The sequence below is a fragment of the Pelophylax lessonae genome (assembly GCF_965119305.1).
Source record: "Pelophylax lessonae genome assembly, chromosome: 10".
Taxonomy (NCBI): Eukaryota; Metazoa; Chordata; class Amphibia; order Anura; family Ranidae; genus Pelophylax; species Pelophylax lessonae.
This window is the reverse complement of record NC_138777.1, coordinates 176,824,604-176,837,305: the sequence shown is the minus strand read 5'-3', so window position 1 is coordinate 176,837,305 and position 12,702 is coordinate 176,824,604. Positions and strand designations below refer to the sequence as shown.

Genomic DNA, 12,702 nt, shown 5'->3' with positions numbered 1-12,702 from the left:
TTTGGGACTTTTATTTAAGCCCTATTTCAGTATTGGACTTTATTTCACAATATCCTATATATTTTATATTATATATATATATATATATATATATATATATATATATATATATATATATATATATATATATATATATATATTCAATTGTACACTTGTATATTATGTACACTCATTAGCGCTGCACTTTTTTCTTCCACTTGTTATTTTATAATTTATCAATTATGTTGTGCTGGCAGCTTGACTTGTTTTGGTACTAGCGCTTTCTAGACACTTTACAGTGCACAAAAAATTGCTTGCAGGCAGCCAGGAATTATGGGATATATAGTTTTTAAAAATTAAAAGAAATCCAAAAGAATGAGCAAAGGAGAAGCTGCAAAACATGCAGGGAATCCAGACAGTTGTGGAAAGAGATGGTCAACAGAGGGGCAGCACTCAACACGAAAGGGGATTTTTCAAGTAAGCTTATACTGATTTGTTTAAAATGACTAAACAGCTTTTGTATTGATATTACAAGTTGATGTTATAACCTGAAAGTGTCTGCTGTGACTATAGATCTCCTTTAGTGTATGGTGGGCTAAAAAGAGAGCACATTAGGCAGATTAAAGTTCTCACAACCTAAAGTTCTGGAGACAGAAAACTGCAAAATAATTCATCATATTAATCAGAAGACTAGGCAGTCTTATAGTAACCTACCTCCAGGTATGTCCCATGCTCCACTCTCTCCTGGTGACAGTGGTCTCACTTGGGGTCGATTCAGGCGGATATTGGGCAGAGCCACTTTATCCAAATCTATTGATAGCAGTTTTTGATGCTTCCACAGGTTACTGGAGAAAACAACAATTTAAAATTTTCATTTGTCATATCAGAAAGCCTCCCATGATCGCACAATAATAATGTCACTGGGTTAGTCATCTTACACCATTTTACCATTTAGCTTAGTGTTGTGACAAAGTTTTTTTTTTTTTTTTTTTTTGCTTACAGGAACTTTTCACGTTCAGGTTATACTGCCGCCCCTACAATAGGATTGGTTACTGGAAAACTGTAGGCCAGCCCTGGACAACTGCCCTTACTACCACCCCCATGTTGCTAGCCAAGCAGTACAGAGATCATGATTAGAAACACAGAAAAGTAGGGCCCATGTCCCCCTAACAGACACCAATGCAAGGAATTTACAGGGAGTACAAAAAATATATAAACCCCCCCCACTTATTGCATATCTTAAAGTACAGTAAAAGACATAGGAATGGATTCTTAGACCATGGGTTATATGTCGCTACCTTCGGGTGATTGGACACTGGCAAAAGATTTGCAGGGACTGCCCCCATTATGTCCATATAAACCTATCCAATCCTTATGAGTAAGAGTGGAATATCTCTAAAGGGTTCAAGGGCATTTTTCAAGAGCCAAGAGAACCAAATTCAATACCTAAAGGATCACCGGAGTGGAAACGGGGAGCCACACAGGAGAAAGCCTGAACAAAAGTCCTGATCAGAGAATGGGACATCAATGATATCTAAATAGCCAGAGTAAAGACCTAACCCTCGATCGCGCTAAAGGCCAAATTCTGGTCCAAGCCCAACTGTAGGAAGGAAAGCTCTGCACCAAGCAAAATATGCCTTCCAAATACAGTAAAGGAGTTTGAGAAGAGGAATTCCTAGCTTAGTTGCAATAACAGATTCACATATGCTCCTGTCTCTTAGAACCTGGGATTCAAAATGAATGGCAATAAAGCCAGCAACATTAAAAACAGGATGGTCTGGAAGGGCCCATGTAGTGCCCACTAGGAATCTGATCAGACCAAATTTACATATTAGCCCTGGCCAAAATGGAACCATAAGGTTGACTAGAATTGTCATCCATACTGAAACCACAAGGTAGAGGAGAAAAGAGCTTCAGGGGAGGAGAGGCAAAAATCAGTGTATACAGATCCCACGGAGCCACTAAAACATGCACTGCTTTTGCTAGAGGATCCCAGTACTTGGATACAAACCTATGCAGTTTACGGTTGAACCTGGAGACCATATGTCTGCATCAGGTGTACCCCCACCTGTGACACGGTTACTTGAACAGCCCTGGGTGTAGAGCGGACTACTCAGGGACCAGATGCTGCCAGCTGAAAAAGTCTTCCTGCTAACTGTTCACCCCTGGGATTTAAATGACAGGCAAGAAAGACATGTGAAGTTGTGCCCAGAATGGCAATGGCTCTACCCCTCTTGCCACAGCAAGACTCCCGGTTCTTTACTGATGGTCAATGTAAGCCACTGCCATGGTGTTGTCTGACTGAATCAGATCAAACTGCCCTCCAGCTGGGTGGTTCATCACTCTAAGGTCAGCAAAGTCCTAAGTTCCAGAATTTTGATAAGGGGATTTAATTATTTATTTTCTCGGACGTCCAAGTTCCCAGCACTGAGAGGGAGGACAGGGCTCCTCTCTAGTCCGACAGGCTGGCATCCATCATGAGGATCTTCCAAAGACTATCCTGACTCCAGTCGGACTCCTGAGCCATCCAGCCATGGACAATCTGATCCTCTGTGCCAGGCATGTCAGTCTACTCAAGAACTAGAATGACTTATCCCAGGACGACAATGTTCTGTTGTAGGGGTCTGGAGTGAAACTGGGCAAATGGAACTGCCTCAGAGGCAGCTAAGCTACCATAAGCCTCAAGACTCATGCAGAAACAGAGTCTGGAGACTCTTCAACTGTAGGGGGGGTCTGGAGCAGGGGGTTTGTAATTTCTCTTCAGGAAGGTAAAAACTGGCTCGAGTGCGAGTCTAGCCTAAGAACAGACCAACATATTACAAGTGGTGAGACAGCTCCAACACCAGTTTCCAAATGTTCAGGACCCACCTGAACCTCTGCACAATATATTATCTACCAGTACCTGTGCCAACTGTTTCCTATTCAGAGAAAAGTATGTTGGTTGGGGGTGGACGTGGAGATACTCTTTAGATCCATCCCACGTGAGGTGGCAGTATGGGTAGTAACAAATTAGTTGGAGAAAAGATATCCATTAGCTTAAGCAAAGAATTTATTGTGGAACTCCTGGAATATTTTTTAAGGGATAAATGTTCTTTATGTTCAATGAAGTTTTACAAAGAGAATGGAGGAGTTGCCATTGGTGCAGCCTGTGCCTAAACTTGCCATGGTGGGAGGCAGATGATGTGTAGAAAAATCAAGATCACGGAAAAGGTCACACTGTGGATACATTACATGGATGATAAGCTGGTCGTGTGGAACAGCACCCTAAAACATTACATTTCACATTTATATTTCAATGCCAAAATGTTCATCTAGGAAGCCCACTCCAAGGATTATGCTGCTCCAGGCCAACAGCCTCATCCATGGTTTTTGATTAGAGGGATACCCACAAATTGAGGTCTTCCACATAAGCCTGTAAATAAGGGGTATTTATCCCCGCTACATATAAGAATTTAACAAGGCCTCAATGTGGGAGAAAACACAAGTTTACATTAATTGCCACACTCTTTGTATAAAATCCCTGTGCATGTCTCTTTTAAATGTCCAGAAAGTTAGGAGAGAAAGCTCAAAATAGTAGCATAAGGGACAACGTTGCATGCATGCAGATTAGTTCTGAAAAAGTCCAGCAAAACAAAAGGCATTGATGTAATTTGCGGCCCCACCACCTTACTCACAGGACTTGAGCGGATGGATTTCCCCACTCAGCACATTGATGTGCAGCATTCTAATCCTGAATCCGGTTATTGACCAACTGGGGGTACTGGGCATAGTGGATACAGAAATACCACATGAGCTTATGACTACAGAATTGATGATACAGTGCATCTGGAAAGTATTCACAGGGCTTCACTTTTTCCACATTTTGTTATGCTACAGCCTTATTCCAAAATTGATTAAATCCATTTTTTCCTCAAAATCCTACAAACAATACCCCATAATGACAACATGAAAAGCTTGAAATCTTTGTAAATTTATTAAAAATAAAAAAACTAAAAACCCACATGTACACAAGTATTTACAGCCATTGCTCAATACTTTGTTGAAGTAACTTTGGCACCAATTACAGCCTCAAGTCTTTTTGAGTATGATGCTATAAGTTTGGCACACCTATTTTTGTCAGTTTCTCCCATTCTTCTTTCTCTCAAGCTCCCATCAGGAAGGCTGGGGAGCGTCGGTACATGGCCATTTTCAGATCTTTCCAAAGATGTGCAATCAAGTTCAAGTCGTCCTGTAGCCACTCCTTTGTTGTCTTGGCTGTGTGCTTAGGGTCATTGTCTGTTGGAGGATGAACTTTCATCCCAATCTGAGGTCCAGAGCGGTCTGGAGTAGGTTATCAAGGGTGTCTCTCTACATTGCTGCATTCATGTTTCCCTCGATCCTGACTAGTCTCCCAGTTCCTTCCACTAAAACATTCCCAAAGCATGATGCCGCCACCACACTTTACTGTAGGCATGGTACTGGCCAGGTGATGATCGGGGGCCTGGTTTCCTCCAGACAGGATGCTTGCAATTCAGGCCAAATTGTTAAATTATTGTTATTTCTCGTGGTCTGAGAGTTCTTCAGGTGCCTTTTGGCAAACTCCAGGCAGGCTGTCATGTTATACAGAAATGGTGCAGCGCTAAGTGTATAATAAATACAGTCCATAAACATAGGAACACTTTGCATGAACAAATTGTGAGGAGTATCCTGTGGCTCAGTGAGACAGCCTTCACCAATACCTGATCACACAGCTGCTTACCAGAAAATGAAGACCCCCACTACAGAGATCTACATAGACATGATTTTATTAGCACTCAGCCACAGATGCGCAATCCCTCGATGGAGATCCAAAGCAGACTTATAAGGAAGTACTCAGTACTTGGCTTATAGCAAATCCTCTTATGGACCATGAGTCACCATTCTGGGTCACCTCCCTGACTAAGGCCCTTCTCCCCCGATAGCTCAGTTTGGCTGGGCGGCACGCTCTAGGAAGAGTCCTGGTGGTTCCAAACTTCTTCCATTTACAGATGATGGAGGCCACTTTGCTCATTGGGACCTTCAATGCTGCAGAAAATATTCTGTACCCTTTCCCACATCTGTGCCTCAATACAAACCTGTCTTGGAGGTCTACAGACAATTCCTTGGACTTCGTGGCTTAGTGTGTGCTCTGCCATACACGGTTAACTTTGGGACCCTATATAGACAGGTGTGTGCCTTTCCAAATCATTTCCAATAAACTGAATTTACCACAGGTGGACTCCAATCAAGTTGTAGAAAAATTTTAAGGATGATCAGTGGAAACAGAATGCACCTGAGCTCATTTTTTGAGTGTCAGGGCTGTGCATACTTATGTACATGTGATTTTTTTCATTTTTCATATTTAATAATTTTGCAAAGATTTCAAACAAACTTCTATTACATTGCCATTATGGGGTATTGTTTGTAGAATTTTGAGGAACATAATGAATTTAATCCATTTTGGAATAAAGGCAGTAACATAAAATAAGGAAAAAGTGAAGCACTGTGAATACTTTCCGGGTGCACCGATCATCCAATCTGGCATTGCCTTGATGCACATAGAAACAGAAAAAAGCAGTTTTTATTTCTGCATTTTACAAGGTTAATGGAGCAATATTTGCCTGAAGATGTACAGCTTCCAATTTACATACTCCACATTTAAAAAAAAAAAGGGTAAGATGGTATTACCTATCATTGCAGACTGAAATCATTTAGGAACCAATATCATTAATCAGAAAAGGAAGTATTTTTATAACTCATACAGTATATTTGAGACTAGTTAGGGGAAAATTGGAGTGTTAAAGGGCTAGGTCATCTTTAGCATTAAACTGCCCATGCAGGTAAGGAGTGCCTGTAGATAAAAACAAACTGTGACTGGTGTTGAATAAGACCCTTGCTATAGATGTATGCTATTTACATACCTCCTGAAACCAGACTGATAACCTCAGAGATGGCAATATCTTGACCTGCCTGCTTCCTGGGAAGTTGCTAAAACACTTCCAACCACTGCAAACCCCCCTTGCATGCTCTCTCTCTTCTGTCGCAGAAGCTTTGAGTTCAGCAATGCTGCAACAAAGGAGATAGTGGAAAACATATACATGTGCAGAGGTTTGAGAACTTGCTCCTATGATGGAGGAGATAAGCAGCAATAGCAGGATGAGATTATGCCATCTCTGGAGATTTTTCAGCCAGGCTTCGGAAGGTACGTATTTAGCCTACACCTGTAGCAAGGGTATTATCCAACTTCAGCCAAAACTGCACAGTTTGTTTTTATCCACAGATGTTCCATACCTGCAAAGGCTGTTCTTTGGTAAATGTGAACTAAGCCCTTTAAGGTGCTTTATCTAATGAGTGGGGCATTTTACACACACACGTGAATTTTTAAGACACAACGTATTCAAATACAGTCTGCACAGAAGCCACTTTTCAACAGGAGGCATACCTAGGAGCAGTTTCATTGAGCGGCAGTGGTTTGGCCCAGGATAAATGTGGGCAGGCTGGTAACGGACGTGGCTTGGGATCTCCAAGATGTGCTTCTAACACTTTAGAATAGCGATAAAGGTGATTTCCTAAAGGGGAGAGATTATTTCATCAATTTATATAGTACTGAAAAGGACACAGATCATTTGCAATGGTATCTGCTCCTTAGAGCTTACAGATTAAGGTTTATATTGTAGTCAAATACAATAGAGACACGTGACCCACACAAAAACACAGAGCGCCTATGATAAAAATTATCCCAGGACCATACAAAGCCACTGCACCATCTACCTTCACCACAGCAGCCCCTTTGTGTAGCAAAACCCCCAATGTTTGTGTAATCTACAGAACAAAAGATGCTACAGATTTCAAATATCACTTGAAATAAATGGCCTATTTTGTACCTCACAAGGGGAAAGAACTGGTGCTTTCATTGGTCAGCGGTGCGCTAGAGCAATTTTCAGAAATTATATAGATTTCAGCGAGTGGGCATGATCCATCAATCTTCTGTGCAGATTAAGTAAGGAAGTACTACAAACTGGGGAGGTCTGGGAAAGTTCGGCCTGGGGGACAAAACAAAAACCTTTCCTAGTAGGGACAGTTTGCTGTTGGCTAGAAGTGTATCATGGAAAGTGTGTCGCAGTGCTTGTTGGCCTTGGTCAAAGGCAGGTGTTGTCCTAAAAAACATGGTTTATTATTAACACACCCTTTCACATATATGCAAGAATAATGTGATTGATGCATTTGCCCTGATTTATTTCTTGGGGTTCATAGAGGGACACAAGAATTTAGCCTGGTAAACAGGGGGCGGGGGGATCACTGATCAGCCCTCTTACTCCAATTTGGTGGAAAAGCAGTACCAAGAACATGTTGATAGACTCAGAAGGGTGTCCCCCAATGAACCAAGAAATAGATTTTACTGTAAGTACAAGAGTCCAGTTTTTTTTTTTCCTTGTTTATTGATGGAAAAGGAATTTAGAGACTGTAAGGATGTCCAAAAGCAGTCTAGCTGAGGGATGGGCAACAGCAACGAATGCTAACAGGCCCACTAAAAAACACAACTGGGGACAGCCTACAACTTCAGACATCTAAGTGCCCTGAACATTCACCTGTTAAAACCTAGACGTGGGAACAGAAGACCAGGTGGCAACCTTGCAAATTTGGAAAAGTGTTGCCTGATATTAAAAGGCCCAAGAAACTCCCAAATGTAGTAGACTGTGCCTTTGGCAAAGGGTGGAGCCTGATCCTTTAGGTCCAATGACAAATCTGTTGGAAAAGCAGCCTCCCCTTTTTGAGGATCATCAGGGATGATAAAGAGAGTCAATCTTAAAGCAGTGGCTGCAAGGTAAACTTGCACAGTAAAAAATTTATCTAAACCTTTTTACCTTGAAGGAAGCCTTGGCAAAAAGTTAAGAGATTTTGGGGAACCCCTGAAATAATGTTCAGATCTACAGCTTTTGGAACATTGGTGTGATCGGCGAGCCGTTGATTTAACAATTATTTTTAGAATTAGCATTAAATATTAGAATATTAAAATGTACCCATTTATTGTAAAAGTTACGCTTGCTTTTTTTTTCTGCACAGATGCTTAATTTTGGGTAAAGCTTGAGATAAAGTAGTGCATAGGGGGGCAGCAGGGCAAAGCACAGGTGGTCTAGAGAACACAGTACATGGAAGGCAGCAGGGGACCTTACACAGAATCAGAGCACCTTAAATGGGTTCAGGGCTAATGGCAGGGCAGTGGGCTCCTACATTTGCAGAGCTAAGCAGGGAAGTGGTTGTAATAAGTCCTCTTCTGCTGCTCTGTTCCCTGCTGACTTTTCCTGCAATCCTCCCTTCCTGTCAATCCCAGGTAATGTCATACAAGCACCCGGGATGGACAGGAGGTAAGGAGGGCCAGTGGGGAGCAGCGTTGCAAAGCTACACAACCAGAGTCGTTTGCCTGTGTAGCTGTGCATTAGTCAGCCGATGGGATACAATCTACCTGTCAGCTGCCTGTGACTGTTAGAGTAGATTGCCGTGGAACCCGGTTGAGAAACTCTGATCTAGACAATGAAGGGGGGACTGCCTTCTGACAGATTGGAGCCAGACAGAGGAAAAGAAGAACAATATCTTGCTTGGGGTAAAAGTCCGAAACCACCCAACGAAGGCAACTCTAGGCCTCATCATCAATTTTTCCCTGTGTATAACCAGAAAGGGTTCCTTTCAGAACAAAGAGTAGACCATCTACCCCTTGATGGTACCAGAGCCACATGCTGATCCAGGCCCACTGAGAACGGTTCTGGGATGAAAGTTTCTTTCCTTGCACCAAGCAAAGTATGCCTTCCAAGTGCTACGATAGACCTTACAGGAGGTGGACTCTCACTTTTTTAACACTGACAGGGTGGCATCCATAGCGAGTATTTTTGAAAATTCCAAGTCTGTGAGCAGAGAATTTAAAGTTCCTCCTGGGAAAGAAAAACTCTGGCTTGAGCTGCGTCTTGAATGAGACTCCGATACCCCAGGTGAGGAGCCAGATCCAGAACTAACATCTGAAGGTTAATGATACAGCCAAACCTTTGCAAGCGCTGAACTGTTCATGCCATTTTAATCAGACAGAACTTGTGCCAACTGCTCGCTCAGCAGGAGGTCTTCCAGATATCCCACAATGAAGATGCCCTGGGTGTGTAGCATGGCGAGCACAGTAGCCAGTACAACTGGGGTCATTCATTGAGTGGAAGAAGGGGAAAATGGCAGGGTCACAAACTGGAAGTGCTGGGGATCCACAGTAAAGCGAAGGACCACTGATGCATGGGAAAACATGCAAGTACACAGTATCCTTAGTGTCCACAGAAGCCAGAAATTCTCCTGATAGGGAGGCTATGACAGTCATGCTGGATTACATGCAGAATTTCTGGTCCCAAATTAGGACATATCGGGCCTTGAGATCCAAGTTGGCGTGTATACTCCTTTACAGTCTGGGAACAGAGCAGGTTGGAGTAGAACCCCTGGAACTTATCCTGCTGCAGGTACTGGGGGGATAGCCCCTTGCTCGAGAAGACCTACAAGGGCTCTGTTGTGGTAGATAAAATATTTACCCGATTGCCTGGAAATATATATATGTGTCATATTTTGGGTCCACTTATCACTTCCCTTTAAATTCAAACTACACAGAATCAATGGGACAAACGCCTACATTGCCAAATCACATTTTGAAAGAAAGATTTCCTAATAGTTGCTGCCATAATTAAAAAAGACTTGTCCATGTGACATAAAACCTTAGCAGCCATGACCACATGGTGTCTGGCTTCAAGTGAGCACTGTGAGTGTATTAATCAGAAAGACCATTTGTGGTAGCCTCAATAAGAAATAGCTCTGAAAGAATTTTTTTTTTACATTAAAATAAATAATCTAATAATAAATCGAATATATATATATATATCACCATTTTGATATGAAAAACAAAAAGGATAATGTCTTTACCTTCCATCCTCTCTGGCTGTGGGGTCCCCTCACCAGTTGGTGGCTTCTGTCTGTTTTCAGAATGACTGAGACTTGCTGGTAAGACTCCATATGATGTATACTGCAGGAGGGCATCAAGCATCCAAAAGCAATCTACAAATGGAGAGTACTTGTACTTTCAAGTCATGGTCAAAATATGCAAAGTATATGTGAACTTTTTTTTAGTTTTCATAGCTTCTAAAAATAAGTTATAATGTGTGTATATATATATATATATATATATATATATATATATATATATATATATATATATATATATATATATATATATATATATATATATATATATATATAAATCATTTAAGTTCATTCTTCTTCCTCATGAATGTACACATAGCACCCCATACTGACAGAAAAACACAGAATTGTTGACATTGTTGCAGATTTATTAAAAAAGAAAAACTGAAATATCACATGGTCCTAAGTATTCAGACCCTTTGCTGTGACACTCATATTTAACTCAGGTGCTTTCCATTTCTTCTGATCATCCTTGAGATGGTTCTACACCTTCATTTGAGTCCAGCTGTGTTTGATTATACTGATTGGACTTGATTAGGAAAGCCACACACCTGTCTATATAAGACCTTCCAGATCACAATGCATGTCAGAGCAAATGAGAATCATGAGGTCAAAGGAACTGCCTGAAGAGCTCAGAGACAGAATTGTGGCAAGGCACAGATCTGGCCAAGGTTACAAAAAGATTTCTGCTGCACTTAAGGTTCCTAAGAGCACAGTGGCCTCCATAATCCTCAAATGGAAGACGTTTGGGACGACCAGAACCCTTCCTAGAGCTGGACGTCCGGCCAAACTGAGCTATCAGGGGAGAAGAGCCTTGGTGAGAGAGGTAAAGAAGAACCCAAAGATCACTGTGGCTGAGCTCCAGAGATGCAGTCAGGAGATGGGAGAAAGTTGTAGAAAGTCAACCATCACTGCAGTCCTCCACCAGTCGGGCTTTATGGCAGAGTGGCCCGACGGAAGCCTCTCCTCAGTGTAAGACACAAGCCCGCATGGAGTTTGCTAAAAAACACCTGAAGGACTCCAAGATGGTGAGAAATAAGATTCTCTGGTCTGATGAGACCAAAATAGAACTTTTTGGCCTTAATTCTAAGCGGTATGTGTGGAGAAAACCAGGCACTGCTCATCACCTGTCCAATACAGTCCCAACAGTGAAGCATGGTGGTGGCAGCATCATGCTGTGGGGGTGTTTTTCAGCTGCAGGGACAGGATGACTGGTTGCAATCGAGGGAAAGATGAATGCGGCCAAGTACAGGGATATCCTGGACAAAAACCTTCTCCGGAGTGCTCTGGACCTCAGACTGGGCCGAAGGTTTACCTTCCAACAAGACAATGACCCTAAGCACACAGCTAAAATAACGAAGGAGTGGTTTCACAACAACTCCGTGACTGTTCTTGAATGGCCCAGCCAGAGCCCTGACTTAAACCCAATTGAGCATCTCTGGAGAGACCTAAAAATGGCTGTCCACCAACGTTTACCATCCAACCTGACAGAACTGGAGAGGATCTGCAAGGAGGAATGGCAGAGGATCCCCGAATCCAGGTGTGAAAGACTTGTTGCATCTTTCCCAAAAAGACTCCTGGCTGTATTAGATCAAAAGGGGGCTTCTACTAAATACTGAGCAAAGGGTCTGAATACTTAGGACCATGTGATATTTCAGTTTTTCTTTTTTAATAAATCTGCAACAATGTCAACAATTCTGTGTTTTTCTGTCAGTATGGGGTGCTATGTGTACATTCATGAGGAAGAAGAATGAACTTAAATGATTTTAGCAAATGGCTGCAATATAACAAAGAGTGAAAAATTTAAGGGGGTCTGAATACTTTCCGTACCCACTGTGTATATATATATATATATATATAGATTTAATATTTCTTATTGGCTCGGCCAACACTGGGAATGGTGAATGCTTTACTTTTCTATACATTAACTCATATAAGTTAACTCATGTAATGCCCCTTTATCACAATCAATGGTCCAACTTGTCTAATTGCGAATGGTCGACTGACCTATGCGAGTATGCATTTAGAACAACTTGCTCTGCAACACTCCATTACTTCTGTGATTAAAGTGGTTGTAAAGGCACAAGTTTTTTTTCCCTTCATGAATTATGCATAAAGATAAACTTTCGGCTTGCTGTGGGGGTACCCGACAGGAGGGAGGAGCCAGGAATACTGGCATGTGACCCAAGAAGAGGAGGATCTGAGCGACTATGTGCAAAACCACTGCATAGAGCAGGTAAGTAGAACATGTTTAATATTTTAATTCAAGCTTTACAATCAAGTGAAGATCAATAAATTGAGATCTACTAAACACAGTAGCTACTGCTTTTGGCCTTTAGTGTCAACAGTGGTGATAGGGCAATGTTTTAATCTAGGCATGGAAAGGGAAAAAAGGGTACAATACTACTAGTAATTGAATCCTTTGAAGATTGAAGACATTAAATCTGTGCATAAACTGTTCAGAAAGGCAATAAAACCCAATTCACAGTAAACATTACTCTATACCAGATAAAATTAAGAGAGACGTTCACTTTAAAAAAAAAAAATGAAAAATAATAAAATGCACATTTTTTTTTTACAGATAAAAAAAAAAAAAAAAAAAAGTGTATTATTTTTCATACTGTACATACAGAGACGTGGCCTTTGCACATCTAGGTTAACCTCTTGGATTTTAGTTATCATTGTGGAAATCTGTTGGCTTTTAATGACAGGACCACCAATGGACAG

General features: G+C 41.5%; 1 protein-coding gene across 1 annotated transcript in view; it reads right to left on the bottom strand.

Moving 5' to 3' along the window:
* Nucleotides 1-12,702, bottom strand: part of MBTPS1 (membrane bound transcription factor peptidase, site 1) — a 77,767-nt gene that overhangs the window by 9,807 nt on the left and 55,258 nt on the right. The window contains exons 19-21 of the mRNA XM_082269775.1: nt 9,919-10,050; nt 6,419-6,545; nt 694-824 (exon numbers count right to left, since the gene is read on the bottom strand). Coding sequence (XP_082125901.1) covers nt 694-824; nt 6,419-6,545; nt 9,919-10,050 — 390 coding nt within the window. The remainder of the gene's footprint in view (nt 1-693; nt 825-6,418; nt 6,546-9,918; nt 10,051-12,702) is intronic.